General features: G+C 52.6%; 1 protein-coding gene across 8 annotated transcripts in view; it reads left to right on the top strand.

The window, feature by feature from the left end:
• Positions 1 to 15,594, top strand: part of Eefsec (eukaryotic elongation factor, selenocysteine-tRNA specific) — a 219,997-nt gene that overhangs the window by 160,884 nt on the left and 43,519 nt on the right. For all 8 annotated transcript variants that reach the window (XM_087196940.1, XM_087196943.1, XM_087196941.1 and 5 more), the window contains exon 5: positions 6,325 to 6,981. In XM_087196940.1, the coding sequence (XP_087053066.1) occupies positions 6,325 to 6,981 (657 nt within the window). The remainder of the gene's footprint in view (positions 1 to 6,324; positions 6,982 to 15,594) is intronic.

Genomic DNA, 15,594 nt, shown 5'->3' with positions numbered 1-15,594 from the left:
TGCCCTGTGCAAGCACCTGTTGGGTATGGTGCCACTGCTGTTCCTTGACAGGTGTTGTGGTGGTATGGAATGACCGTATCTACCCCAGAGCAGCATGTCAGTGCGATCCGTCGTATCTAATCCTGTTTCATCTCAGACTTCCATGGTCGACCAGATGTGTGTCCACAGCAGGATACTGGAGAAGAACCCATGCTTCAGTGACAGGCAGATCTGGATGCTGCAAGCCTCAGTTTCCTTGTCTGCAATGAGACCATCAGTAGCCCCACTATGAAAGGCTGTGAGAACTGAAGGGAATCTGCCCACTGTACACATCCAGCAGATGTTGAGCCTTTCTGTCTTCGCCTCCCTGCCAGTGCCATGGCAAAGTAACGTGGAGTGTTTGAAGATCTGCTGAGTACCCTCTGTTTGAGCAGGGTGCTTGACACCCAGCCAGGGTGAGTGCCACCTCCAGCCACCCCCTAGGGGTGCTCAACAGTGTCGGAAACACACAGAGCGAAGAGACAAGGTTACTGTGGGCACAGTGTCATGCAGAGTCCTCAGAATGCTGCTCAATGGAGTTGCAAGAACACAAAGACTCAAAAGACCCCAAGAACCTTTGAATGCTGTCATCATCATCTGCACAGTCACATGCTGTGACTCCAAGTGCAGAGGACATGGGACTTGGCAGAAGTAGGGCTGCTGAGAAGCCAGGTGTGAGTGCTGCTGTAGGCTGACCCCCTAGGCAGCCTCAGTGGCCAGGGGCAGTGGAGAAAGCCAAGCCAGCCACACCTGCCTCTGCTGCACCTGGCTCTAGGCAGGCCTTCCCCTTCCGCACCTAGGAGAGGTGCCCATGGCATTCATGGAGAAGCCACGGTGTGGTGTGAGCCCATATCTGGAGCCTTCTTTGGGGGCTCAAGCTATATGGGCCTCCCATTGTGAAAACCCCAGTACCTATAGTCCACAGTCACCTGGGGAGGAGGTAACTGTGAGCCTGGCAGTATGGCAGGCAGATGACCGGGCTGCAGATGTCAGCCTGCCTGGCAGTCCCCACAGTTATTGTCCCAAGTCACAGCCTCTGCTTTGTGACCGTGGAGACATTGAAAACCTCTGTTTCTTCATCCATAAAATTGAATGTAAAAATATTGACCTACCTCCTAGGGTTTTTGTGAAAAATAACTGACCCAAATGATGGTAAAGCTTCTTTGTGAGTCAGAAAGGACCAAAGTGCTTAGCAAGCACAAACTTGAGTTTTAAAAAATTGTTTGTTTGCTTGATGTATTCCTCCCTCCCTCACCCACTCCCTCCCTCCTGGCATCCAGGCCTCCCTTCCCCAGAAGCACTCGGTGCTGGAGACAGGAGGCTGGGAGGAGCTGAGTCCAGGGCCCAGACCTCCCTGTGGATCCCAGTCGAGCACAAAAGGCACTCCTCACACTGCTCGACCTGCCACCCAGGCCTCTGTGTCCCCTGGCAGGGAGCCAGGCTGCCCAGGGAGCCTGGCCTCAGAGTCAGCAGGCTGCAGCACCCACAGCCCCCACTCCCAGCAGTGCAGGTGCTCTCCGGCCTGGAGGACAAAGTCCTAGAGCCTGACGAGGTACCGAGTGCTAAATCCACACACAGCTGTGTGCTGAAACCTGCTGTATGCCTGGCACGGTGTGGACACAGAGGAAAGAGATGGGAAAGAAAAAGAAAACAAGGCCCCTGTCCTCATGCAGGTTGTGACCTCCAGTGAACAAATATGGAATGTGTCAAGTGCTGGTCAATGCTATGAAGAAAAAATAAGGCAGAAAAACGATGCAATGTGGGATGCTCTTTGTCTGGGAGATCAGTGGTGGACCATACTAAAGTGACTTTGGAGCAGAGAAGTGAAGGAAGCCAGGGGTAGATATGGGTATCCTGGGGAAGATCGTCACCAGCAGAGGAGCTGGCTGGTGCAAAGGCCTGGGGCAGGAGTGTGCCTGGCATCTTTAGGGGACAGGAAACAAGAAGGCCCATATGACAGTAGTGACCTGAGCAGCAGGGAGTGAGGGTAGGGGTCATAACAAATGCAGAGAAATGACAATGGCTAGGTGAGGGCCTGTGAGTCACAGAGGTGGGAGCTAGCCTGGGGTCACAGCATCCTCTGGAGAGCAAACAGCAGGGGCAGTGATCCAGGCCAGGCAGCAACCCAGACCACTCAGAAAAGGGCGCAGGAAGGGGCCGGGCACTGGACCTATCCTCAAGGACCCGGTGCCTGAGATACAGTGGCAAGAGGGTGAGGAGAGCAGGCCAAGACCCTTGGTTTCACCTGAGTGTTGGGGACATGGAGTTGCCATTTGTCAGATGCCAGACATGGGAGGAGCCATCCAAGGGTCTGTGTGCTCCCCTCTCTGGAGTGCAGCTTCTGTGCCCCTCCACCCCCTGCTGCTTCTCTGTCCCCACTAGAGACCCACAGTCTTCCTGTGCTCTCTCTGGGAGTGTCTTCCTTCCCAGTTTCCCTCTTTACTCTATTATTTCTCCTCCTATTTCCCACTCCGTGTAGCAGGAGCAATCTAACGATGCAAACTAGAAGGCATCATTCTGGGTGAACACCCAGCTCCACCCCCAGGTCCCCATTGCTCCTTCCCTTGGTGAACATCATCTGCCCTGGCCACAGCCAGCCCTGCCACCCTTCAGCCTACAGGGGCCCTCAGCACATTCTGTTCATCCCTCTGTCCCGGTGCATGGTTCCTCCTCCTCCACCTGGCCTGGGCTCCAGCCTACTTCCTCAGGGAAGCCTTCCCCGGCCACACAGGATGAATTAGGTCCCCCAGTTGTTCGCTGTCATAGCTCCTGCTCTTTTTTCCCAGAGCACCTCTCATGGTTCCGTAATTCTGTATTTATTAGTTGGCTCCATTAGTGTCTGTGGTCCCTGTCCAGCAGTGCACTCAGGAGACCACAAAGCTTTGCAGTCCCTTGTGTCCCTGCCCAGCCTGGTGCACAGAGGAATTAATAAGTGTGTGTTGTGTTGACCTGTGTTCTCTGTCTCAGCCACTCCACATGGTTGGTGGGGGACCTTTCCTGAGTGAGTTATTGAATTGATGGACAAAATCTCTCAAAGTTGACTTTAAAAAAGCTGAAAGAAGTCTCTTTTCCCTATCCTTGGGTTGGTAAATGATCTGCTTTCCAGTATTTATAATATTCTAAACCAGTCTTCTAATTTCTGAATGTCCCTGTCTGGAGGTTGACCACCTAGAATTCTGGTGATGCTGTTTGCACATCCCATGGGAGCCCACAGGAGTGCCCTGCCATTCTGTTCCCATCTCTGTCTGCTTCACAATTTCCTGTCTAGGTCCTTAAAATCTTGATTTGCACAGTTATTTGTCACTGTGCTCTTCACGGTGCCCTCATAAGGCTTCTTTATTATTTCAGTCCTGAGAACACATGACCCGTCGACAGGAGGACATGCTTGGAATAAAGCTGTGTGGTAGGGCCGGCTGTGAGGGTACAGGAAGGCTCATAAACAAGAGCAAGCTCCACCCAGCAGGGCTGGGCTCCCAGCTTGGCACCAGGCCTTGGGTCTTTCCCTTCAGAGGAGCCTGTCGCAGTGGAGCTTCTCATGGGCAGGCCCTGTGTGGGCACCAAGGACATAGTAGGTTGAACTCTGGCCCCATCTCTGGTTAGGAGAGACATGAATTTGTCAGTCTCGCACTGCCAAGCATTGGAGATGTGTAGCAGTGGCCTCGTGTGCCCAGATGGCAGAAGCTCGTTGTCTGGCAGAGCTGGACCCTTCTCCTCCAACCCTGCAGCACTGTTCCAGGCCCACACTAGCGGGGTTCTCAGGAGCACAAATTCATCAGAGGTTGCCCAGCGCAGACCTGGAAATGCCCCCATGCACGGTGATAGAGCCTGGGTTGTACTAAGCTTCATCCACAGCAGTGAGCTTCAGGTGTCTTCCCTGTCACGACTGCGATGTTCTCCATGCAGAGAGCTCAGAAACCCACTCCACAGCAGATTATTGACCTGGCATATGTGCTGTGTATGTTGTGAGCCTCTACACGTTGAACACTCCTGTGTATAAAAAGAAAGGGGTGCTGCACTCCAGCTCCAGACAGCAGGAGAGCACACTGGCAGGTGTGAGTGGTGGGTAGTATTTGAAGCCCTGGAGCCGTGACCAGCTTGTGGGTGTTTACTGTGTTGTAATGACAGAGGCACAGCTGGCCTGTAAACAGCGATGGCTGTATGGGAGGTTAGGTCGGAGTGGCCAGCTTGGCCTGGAGGGCCAGGGAAGCCCTTCCCAGAGGTGCCACGGAGCTGGGGTTAGGGGCAGACATGGGTCTGTCAAGAGACCCCTCAGAGAGGCAGAACTGCACTGTGAGCAGACTTGGTCCCAGTGTCTGCTGGCTGTGGCCTAAGAGGTGGCACCAGGAAGCTGTCACTGGAAGCTGGCGGGGCCCAGGCCTTCTGCAGGGGACCTGCTGGATTGCAAAGGGGCCCGGGGCCCTGGTAGAACCTCAAGTGACCGGGGATCTTCCTGCTCCCAAGAGCTCTGACCAAAGGGTGTGAAATTCAGGAGACAGAATAGGGGAGAGGAGTTGGTGACAAAGATATGCACTTTAGGTGGGGGATGGGGGGAGGAGACTTGGGCTGCCTTCCACGACACACACACTTTGCGTAACGCGATATTTTCCAGTCACTCCGTGTCACATTCCTGAAAGTCGTGTGTGCCTGTGCCTTGACAGACCATCTCAGAGATGTTTTATGTTTCCGTTTGATTGATCTTGCCTGTGGCTTTTGACACTGTGCTTCTCACTTTCCCTGATCTCTGACCCCTCGGGTAGGTCATTAATGATCTTTAAACAAACACTGGATCTCGATGGCTCTCAAAAGGCCCTGGCTAGCACCCCTGAGCGTGCTGGGCCTGCACCCGGGAGAAAGGGTGTGTGGCATGGATGCTGGCAGCCAGAGCATCAGGATGCCCCCTGGTTTCAGTTTTTGATAGCAGGTTTCTGAAATATGTTACACTTTTCCGCTTTGTTAAACAGAAATGTAAAAATGTGGGCCGGGGATATAGCTCAATGGTTCTGCCACCTGCCTTGCAAGCACAAGGACCTGAGTTCGATCCCCGGTACCAAAAAAAAAAGAAAGAAAGAAATGTAAAAATGCTATTTCATCTCAGAGAGCAGATCGAAGTTGTAATGTTCATCTACCTCCTGAGCATTTATTAGGGGCTTTTCTGTGTCTGTTCCTGATTTGCAGGCTATGGAAGCTGAAATCTGCCAGGTGCCATTGTCAGTGTTATCTTGCAGAAACTGAGATGAGATCAAGTTACCCCTTTGCCTAAACTCTTGGGTGACTTCCGAGCAGCCCTGCTGGGGCTGCACAGACACCCAGGCCTTGACCTCCCCCTAGCAGTAGCCCTCCGCCTCTTTATTTCTTGGCCTTAGCAAACTTCTCCTGCCTCCAGGCCTGGCCCTTGTTGGTTTCTCCTCTTCGAAGTCTTTTGCTGTGGGTCTCCACAAGCTGCTGCTTCTTATGCTCAGACATTGCCTCTGCAGAGGCCTCCCTACCTCCATCAGCAGATGCCAGCACTGTCCAGGCCCCAGGCCTGCTCTGTGGCACATCCTGTCCTGTTTTCTCATGGTGTATGCTAGATATGCTACATGTTATGTGATTGTTACTGATACAAATCCATATTAAGGTACCATCACTTCCTTGTCAGCTTCTAGCTATTAAGCTCTCGGGAACTGAGCTTGCTCTGTTCCTTCCCCTGGAGTGGGGCTGGCTCGACACCCGTATCAGGTCCTGAGGAAATATGCATGGCGTAGCTGGAGAGGGACCCCACTGCCCTGCAGTCTAGCGGCCAGCAGGCAGGCAATAGGTGCAGGTCGGACAGTGACCGTGCCTCCAGCTGTGCATCCTTCAGAAGGGCTGGGGGGCCGCTGTGGAGACAGGGACAAGACCTGCCCACTGGGGCCTGGACACGCTTTCCAGAGCAGCGGCCTGAACTGGGCATTACAGGGGAAGGGCTCGGCTTGGCAGGCTGGGGATGCAGGAGGCTGGGCTGGGCAGCAGTGCCTGTGCAGAAGGCTAGGGAAGTGGGAGGGACAGGAACCTGGACAGAGTGGGGAGCAGGAGGATGGAGGGACAAAGGCAGCCCAGGGTGAGACCTTGACCTTCCTTGGTGGCGGTCCTCAGGGCGAGGCCTGTTCTGTCCAGTAAGAGTCCAGGTGGCCGGTAGCCTCCTTTCAGCTGGTCAGCCCTGTGTCCTCTCCCCAGGTCAGGAGCCAGATGAATGTGGAGGAGCACAGGGACGGGGGTGTCCTGGGCTAGAGCCAATACAGCCCCAAGGCCTGTTGGTTTCATGCTGTCCCTCTTGCTCCCGGTCAGGTGGTGAAGAAGGTGAAATCCATGCAGATGTTCCACACACCCGTCACCTCAGCCATGCAGGGAGACCGACTGGGCATCTGTGTCACCCAGTTTGACCCCAAGCTGCTGGAGCGTGGGCTGGTGTGTGCCCCCGAGTCACTGCATACCGTCCATGCGGCCATCATCTCCGTGGAGAAGATCTCATATTTCCGGGGGCCATTGCAAACCAAGGCCAAGTTCCACATCACAGTGGGCCATGAGACAGTCATGGGCCGCCTGTTGTTCTTCAGCCCTGCGCCTGACAGCTTTGACCGAGAGCCTGTGCTGGACTCGTTTGACTTCTCCCAAGAATACCTCTTCCAAGAGCAGTACCTGTGCAAGGACTCAATGCCAGCAGCAGCAGACAGTGACGAGGCCGACAAGCAGGCGGGTCAGGCTGCAGAGGCCCGCTACCCCCGGCAGCAGTGGGCCCTCGTGGAGTTTGAGAAGCCCGTCACCTGCCCACGGCTGAGCCTAGTCATCGGCTCCCGGCTGGATGCCGACATCCACGCCAACACGTGCCGGCTGGCCTTCCACGGGCTGCTGCTGCGTGGGCTGGAGGACAGGGGCTATTCAGAGAGCATCTTGCCCTTGCTGAAGGTGTACAAGCTGAAACAAAAGCACGGCCTCGTGGAGCGGGTAAGCTTGCCCTATCCAGTGGCCCACTGCCTGTCCCACCCTCCACAGTGTGAGGCGACCTCTGTTCTGTCCCCCAGACCCAGGGCCTGCACCCCACCCTCCATTGATCCCTGTGGTGAGGGTCCTGGCAGAGCTCAGCAGGCCTGGCCTCTCTTGCAGCTGGTATCACGTGGCAGCCAACCCAGCCCCAATTCTCCTGCCTTCGGTGGCCCTGCACCTCATCAGGCGGGAAGGCTACGTGTGTGTCCCCCAGCTGCCCATGTCCACAGGGCACACTGCTGTGGCACAGACCAGGCCAGGTCTGTCCTTTCCTGCAGAGTGAGGGAAGGGGTCAGAGAGCAAGAGGAGAGATGTCAGGAAGGTGACACAGAGGTGGGGGCTGTGGTCACTGAACAGCTGGTGTCCCTTGAATTCACTGTCCCTGATGCAGATTTAGCTTACGGGCCTGACATTAGGACAGATGTGACACACAGTCAGTCCCGAGAGCTGGAGTCACCTCCTGATGGGCACCTATGCTTATCTGTCCTGCACTCTGAGCAGGAATTGTGCCTACCAGACCTCACCGTCCCCTGTAACTGCCCCCTGCCTGTGACTTGAGTGGGGCAGGGATGGTTGTGGGTGGTCCTGGGACTTGACTGGGCTTTGTCAACTCTGAGCCCAGGGCTCTGGAGACCCCAGTAGGGTCCACCTTTAGCAAGCACTACTGTCCTCACGGGATCACGAAGCAGCCCCTCCTCCCAGCCCCCAGCAGTTGCCACAGTGTCTGCCGTCAGGAGTGGGTACTCAGGGGCCTCTTTGGCCTGTTTCTTTCTCTGGACTCTGATCCCCCACCCGCTGGTCCAGGGAGGCTTTCTCTTTCCCCGGGTCCTATCCTCTTCTTCTCCCATCCCTCCGACACCCTCAGGACCGAGGACCTACACTCCATGAGGAGGTGGGGCCTGCCCGGGGCCATTAGCCTCAGCACAGCCTCAAGATGGTGACTGAAGATGGTAATCAAGTGTGTGTGCTTCGTGTGTGTAGCTTGATCAGTTAGCAGCATTGTGGAGTGTAATTATTCTGTAGTAAAATCTCCATGTTCCTCTTGGTGCTGCTCCAGGTCTAGCTGCCCCTCAAGCCTGGCCGTGGCGGTGCAAAGCTGCTTCCTTTGAGAGCCGAGAGGGTGTCTGTGAGGAACAACTGAACAGACTTCCACACTGACCCAGGCCTCCAGAGACAGTGGAGAGGGGCTGGGGGACACCAAGGACCCCAGCCCCTCTCTGCTCAGTCCAGGGAGGCCCACGAGCCCTAGACTTGCAGTTCACAGAACTGGTGACCAAACCCCATGTCTGTGACCCTGATGGCCATAGGCTTCCTCCAGCTGGGCCAGCCTCCTGAAGGACTGTGGATTTGTGCCTGGGGCGCTGTGAGCCCTACATGAGGACAGAGGGGGTTCCTGAGACTCCTGCAAGAATGGAAAGCTCAGGGGTGCCCAGCCCCTTGGGCCCTAGTTGATGCCAGGGGTGGCTTCTAGCCCATGTGTTCCCCTCTGGGCCGGGGGAAGGAATAAGCAGACCTCCTACCCCCCACCTCCCCTGCTTCCCCACTGTATGTATTAAGTACCTACTGGGTGCCTTTTTGAGCTACACACCTTTTATCAGTATTAGGGATTACATCCAGGGCCTCACAAGTGCTAGGCAAGAATTCTATCACTGAGCTACACTCCCAGTCTTGCATGCATTATTTTTAACCCTTATAATACTCTGAGGAGGGGATTACTTTTCAGATGTATATATTTTTCCAATTTGTCACTTCCCCCTACAATTATAAATGCACACAGAAAATTTGAACTCAACAGAGAGAAATTCAGTGAAAGTAAATCATCTTCCTGCTTTGAGCCTAGGCCACCAGGTCCCCACCTCACAGGCAGCCAGACTGAAGAGAAGCCCAGGAGGTGTGAAGTGAGTTGTCCAGGTCATAAGGTGACCAAGGCACTGACGACCTCTGGGGTGCTGTCTTTCCACTGTATCAGGCAAAACCTTGCCCAGCGTGTCAAGAGATTTTGTCCTTGAGAAGCTGGGGTCTCCTTGGTGGAGAACTTTCTTTCTGGTGAGGTTGGTAAGGCATCGAATTCAGAGTCCCACAGTGTAGGCTCAAAGCCTCCCTGAACCAGGTATCAGCTATGTATGTGCCTTGAGCAGCCACCTCACCTCCGTCCACTCATTCATCCCAAGGCAGACAGGCAGCTTCATATGTCTGGCACTGTCTCTTGCTTAGGTGACTTCCCACCTCAGAGGGGAGACTTCCCAGCAAGGCTCTCGGGTAGCAGGCTCATGGCTCTGGGGTGGCCCTGTTTGCTCTGAGCAGGCCCAGGTGGCCCAGAGAGCTTCAGATCAGTGTGGCCAACTGGGTCAAACATCCCCACCTCTCCATGGAAACCTGGGCAGGTTGTAGGACTCACTGCTCCTGGACCTGTTTTTCTGTGCTGCACTGGGCGGTGAGGGGAAGGTGAAATGGGCTTGGATGTAAGGGCCCAAGATCCATATTTGTCTCCTATTATGTGCTTAATTCTATTATTACCAATTTTTAAACCTAAGGGTCACAACAGTAGATTCTGGGGCTTGGATCTCCCTTTCCTGAGGCCCTGTTATCCCTGGGAAGCAGAGGGGCCATCAGGATCACCTGAGGCTGCTGGGAGTGGGCAGGGCTGAATATCAGGCTGGCACTGGGTGTGGCTGTCCTGGCTCATCTTTCCTGGTGTGCCTGGTGTCTCTAGAAGTTCCTGGGTTGCACCACGGCCCCAACTAACTCCCTGGGCACACCTCTGTGCAGAGAGGGGTCTGGGAGGTTGGGTTGCCAGCAGCTCCCAGCCCACTCTGCTCTGTGAGCACAGCCAGCTTAGGCCCCGGCTCTTGAGCTATCCTCAGTTCATGATGGAGGAGGGTGCACCTGGCTCAGCCTAGGCACAGGCCTTCTGCACCTGTTGTGTGGAAAAAGGCTCCTTTCACTTGTAGTCAGGTGGTTATTGAGCTCCCATTGATGCCAGGCACTGCAAATACAAGAGAGACAAAGTTCTTGTGCTCACAGCAGAGGTGGATAATGAACAGTAAGTTGTTGCTTCTGGTAGTAATGTCTAGAAAAAAAAGAAAAGGATGCTGTAAATATATGCTGCTGAGGACAGCACTTGGCATGGAGACAGTGCCGCCTCTCCAGCCCCCTGTCGTGTCCTCCAGGACCTGTGCCCTGCTTTGCGCCTCTCGCCATGACATGTTCTGTGTCCACCAGATGCGGCTAGACTCATTGGCATTTCACAGACCAGATGATGGCCCATGGGCCACGCCTGAGCAACTAACTGTTCTTTCCCCAAATCTAATAATCTTCAATGAGCTTATTTTCTCTGGATACTTTTCCAACTGCTGCAATCAAACACAATTTAATTAACTTACCCTGGTAAATGGCTTTCCTTGCTCAGCCAACAAATGAGCCACTCAGAAACTTACTTGGGCTTGCAGCCCGATTCTCACTTCTAAATGTTTGTGTCTGCAATGATGAGATACACTGTTATAAGTTTTCCCATTTTTCTGACCATTGTGTTTCTGTGAGTTGGGAATATTGTGATGTCAGTGTATGTTGTATTCTGTTAGCTCAGCTAATAACAACACTGTGCTCTGCCCTGTGAGTCTCTAAAACCAGAATCCATGTCCCACTGAGCCTTGACAGTGTGACGTTGGAGGTGCCCCATTCTTGCCCTTACTTTTGATGTGACAGGTGTGCAGTGGTAATGAAGGACAGCACTGTGCTTGGGTGAGATGCCTCAAAGTCAAACAACATTGCCGTCGCTCACAGTTCCCAAGCTCCACCCTCCCTCTCTCCGTCTGTCTCTGCCACTCAGCTCTGCCACTGTGCACAAAAGAAACCCAGATAGTACATAAATATGTGGCACTATCCAGTAAAACTTTTTTTACGAACACTAAAATTTGAATTTCATATTGTTTTTACATGTCATGAAATACTCTTTAAAAGACATTGTTCAACCCATTAGAAAATCTGAGGACCACTCTTAGCTCAGAATTCATACAAAAACAAGTGGCAGGGGTCGGAGATTTAGCTCAGTGGCACCTCACCTGACTCGCAAGCTCAAGGTCCTGAGTTTGATCCCCAGTATGGAAAAAAAAACAAAAACAAAAAAACAAGTAGCAGGCAGAATTTGACCCCCTGGCTGTCGTCTGCCAACCCCCAGGTTTAAATGGTGAATGAGACTCTTGAGCTAGGATGAGCATTCCACAAGGAAAATTCTGGTCATCATCTGCAGCTTCAAGTAGTCTGCATCTCAGGAATGGGGTTGTGGGTGAGGAAGCTTTTGTTGGTAAAGACATCCAGGGTAGAGAGGAAGAAATGAGGGTGTTCTAAAGGGCTGGCCTTCCTGGGGAGAGGTGGGGGAGAGGTAGGGGAGAGCATCTGGTGGTGAAGGAAGTAGTAGTTGGTATTGTGTTGTTTAAGGTAAAAAGATAGAGAGGCACACGCTTGTAATCCTAGCACGTGATAGGCTAGGGCAGGACGATGGCCTGGAGTTTGAGGCCAGCCTGGGCTACATAGCAAGACCCTGGCTCAGAAAGCCAAACCCCTCACCCCCCAAAAAAGTAAAAAGATAAAATTATGTATCTGAATTTGAACACAGAGAGAAACTATGAATAGAAGCAGTGTAGAACTCTCACATTCACAGAGGAAAAACTGGAATAAGTTTGATTAAACCAGCAAAAATAAGGAAAACAGGAACAATGTTAGTAAATAGTAACAGAAAAATAGTAACCGAAAAATTAACCATCACTCATTACACTAAATGTGAATGGCCAAATTCTTTTGTTTAAATACAGAAACTGGTAGATTGGGTTAAAACACAAAATCTACTTATATGTTATTTATAACAAACCCACTTACTGTAAAGAGCAAAGGTTAAGAATAAAAAGATAGACAAAAGGATGTCAGGAGACTATAAGCACAAAGAAAGCGTGAGTTGTGTTAAAATCAGACAGAGGGGCACTTAAGATTAAAAATCCTAACCACGGTAAAGAGGGTAATCATGTGGTGACAGAAGCATAGTTATAAGCCTGTATATACCAAAGGTAAAAATCCAGGGAACTTGATAAGACCTGGAATTATAATTACTGCAAAGCACGTCAGAATACATATTCCCAAGGCAGATAGGTCCACCAGACCACTAGATAAGGACAAAGAGGCATAATATAACCAGTAAGCTTGAGTTTTAAATATAGGCCTTTAACATCCCTTGAACAGAGCATACTTTTTTTTGTATGTCTGTGGAACATTTAGTCATTATCCATACATTATTTCCAGAGCCAGGTGAGGTGGCACATGCTTGTAATCCCAGCTACTCTGAAAGCTGAGGCAAAAGGATGCAGGTTTGTGGCCACCCCAGGCAACTTATTGAGACCTTGTCTCAAAATAAAAAGCTCTGGATCTAGCTCAGTAGTAGAGTGCACGTGGGTTTAATCCCCAGGGCCACCAGAAAAAAGTGGAATATTGAGTGCACACCTGTAATCCCAGCACTTGGGAAGCTGAGGCAGGAGAATTGCCACAAATTCAAGACCAGCCAGGGCTACATAGTGAGTTTAAGGCCAGCCTGAACTACATACCAAGACCCTGTCTCAAAAAAACAAAAGCCGAAACATAAAGTGGAATATCTATATGTGTTGTTTTTAAGGGCTGAAGAAATCACAGTGAATAAGAAAGACAAAATCCTTGCCCTTGTGGAACTTACACTGTTGTTGCATTTGTAGCTGTAATAGCTTTTTAAAAGTAAAAATCATGAACCATTAAAGATTAGAACTAAAGAATTTCTAGATAGATATGTAGAGATGACTCTCAATGAAAATACATGTATATTCTTTCTTATCTCCTCTGCTTAGAAATTAGCAGAGAGTAAATTACTTTTCATGTGGTTATGGCAGATTCTCAAACTCTTACATATTCTTGAATTCCTTCATAACAACTTTTTTCTCTTTTTCAGTTTCTTCCCATACTTCAATTACATCACAGAGAAGCTTTAGGTTGGTTGGCAGGTGTGTGGAACTCCTGTTTGTGTTACCAGCTTTTTAATGGAAAGAGAACTGGGCAGGGACTCAGATCCTCTGATAGCAATAGTGCAGACTAGGAGCCAGTTCTTTCTTCTTTGTTTGTCTGTACTTTTACATTAACTTCTTCTATAACTAGGAATTCTTCTTTTCTCATTAGTGTTCCATGTAAACTTTCCCTCTTAGGCATATGTGAAGAAAAATACTGGGTAAATAATAGTCCAGATTTGTAAAGCTCTGGCAAAAATGATGAGGCCTGAATGGTATATAAAAGCCAGGCCTGAGGCCATGGGCCATGTCCCCAAAGGGTCCCTGGCGTCTCAGCCACCTGCTCTTGCTCTGGTGAGCTCAGGGCCAAGGGTCCCTGTCAGAGGGCCATGTAGGGGCTGTGGGGTCAGGAGAGAAAGTGATGTCCACCCAGGCCAGAAGAAGTGGGCTTCTCAGCACAAGGCCTAAAGAGGTGCTGAAAGGTTCACTAGTCAGATGCCAAGGGACAGGCGAGAAAGGAGAGGGTGGCTGCTCCAGGCCAAGGCTGCTTCTGGAACATATGGAGGCCAAGTGGCGCCTGGCCCTGAGCCATGGGGAAGGGCAACAGCAGCCAGTCAGGGCAGGCCTGATGCATAGGCCCTTTGTCCTGTCACAGGGGTGCATGGAACAGACAGAGGAGCCCACAGAGGCTGCCCCTCCACAGCCCCAAGCCCTACCTTGCCCCCAAAGCCTGGTTTGTCTGTAGAGCTGTAGGGTTTGGGACCTGGCCATCGCTTATTCAGTGGGACTGTTTGTCCATCTGTGACAGCCACACCTTCCTCAGCACCAGTGTGAGCACAGGACAGGAAGTGCCTGCAGCGCTTGCTGGGGTCCCTGGCATCCTTCTGCCTGCACGCACACCTAAGGTACCCTCTTCACCTCCACTCCAGGTGCCTACCCTCTCACCCGTCTCTCCACAGCCCCCTGCCCCTGGCAGCATGTCTGCCCCAACCCACGTCACTTTTTATAAAACAAAGGTGGCCCTGCTAGCTCTTCCTGATGAGGCTCCTTTCCCTTATTTCCAGTTGGCACAGATGAGGAGCATATGTAGCACATGGCCACTGTCCTGCCCCTAGTTGGAGTGGGGACCCAAGGAATGGTAGAGGATGGGCAGAAAGGTGGGATGGCAGATGCTGGCCCTGAGACCCGGCTGGAAGAGAGAGGGCCAGCACCATGTCCTTACAGGGAAGATGGGAGCCATCTGTCCTACCATAGGGCAGGACAAGGAAGAGAAGCCTAAGTGTAGACAGCTAAGGGCTATACCTGGCTCTGACTGGACCCTTGGGTCCACAAGGGTGTCATGGGTCCACAGGGTGTCATCATCGCTGTTACCTTGCACCCTCCTCATGGCACAGGTACCTGGTTCCTGGCTGGAGAGGTGACAAGACATTGCCCCCACATGGGAGTCAAGCCAATTGTGCCTGCTATTGCAGGCCAGGCACCCCTGGTGCTGGTCCAGAAGACCTGAGGGCTGGGCCACAGCAGCCTGTGGCCTGTGCCCAACCAAGTATAAACACGCAGATGCCACCCAGAGCACTGGCAGCTTTGAAGTCTGTACCTCACTGCCTTCTGGCTCCTGGCTCTGCCCCTTCCACTGCTGGTGGCTTGTCACAGGTGCCTGGGGCACCAGGGAGCATGCTAGCCCAGGGCACAGACTGCCATGCTACCTGCCCCTACCCCAGCAGAGCTTCATTGGCCTAGGCTGGTCCTGCTGCCCCCCACCCTGGAGCCTTTTGGGCCTTACTGCCCTCTTGGCCTGTCCCATGTCCCTCGTCCTGGAGCCCAAATCTCTGAACTATGCCAAGGGCCAGGAGCAAGGCCTGGCATCGAGCAAGTGCTCTGGAAAAGTTCAGCCCCTTCCTCTCCATGGATAGGCAGCACCTTTGGGAGCCATCCCCGGTGGTACCTGGGTGGTGGTGGCACACAGAGAACTAAAACAGGGACCATGGGAGTGAGGAAGTGGGGAGCCCCAGTCTGTAGATGGTGGTCTGACAGTGTGTAGGGACAGGACATGGGTTATATCCACCCCAGGGAGGATCCCCAGGTTCTGGGCCTCTGGAGACCATTTGATGAAATGAAGTGAAGCTGATTTCCTTCTAGGATGTCCACTGGGGCCTGCGGTGAGGCGGATGCTCCTGCCTTGGGGACACTGTTACTTTACAGCAGCAACCTAGGGGTAGGGTGGTCCATGCTGTGGTCCTGCTTTTACAGAAGAAGACACTGAGCTTGGGAGGGAGTGGCTTATCTAGGCCCCACGGTGGCCAGGCCACAAGCCAGCCCTGTCCCGTGGGCTGTGCAGGGCTCTGCTGCTCCACCTCCATTGTGCACGTCTGCTTCTCACACAGAGACATCTGCTCTCTTGAGATCCATTCCTCCAGTCAGGGGTGAGGGTTTGCTGTGCTTACCTGAGTCACCCCACCCCCATGAGGCTCAGAGGGGCCCTGCCCCAGGCCATGGAGCTGCATGAGACAGAGGAGCGGGGAACCTTTCCACCCTCACTCTGCTAGGAGCACGGCAG

Source organism: Heterocephalus glaber, unplaced genomic scaffold (assembly GCF_053883595.1).
Source record: "Heterocephalus glaber isolate CG9 unplaced genomic scaffold, H.glaber_assembly_v1.0 deba00001645, whole genome shotgun sequence".
Taxonomy (NCBI): Eukaryota; Metazoa; Chordata; class Mammalia; order Rodentia; family Bathyergidae; genus Heterocephalus; species Heterocephalus glaber.
The sequence above is the reverse complement of the archived record's forward strand: the minus strand, read 5'-3'. Positions and strand labels throughout refer to the sequence as shown.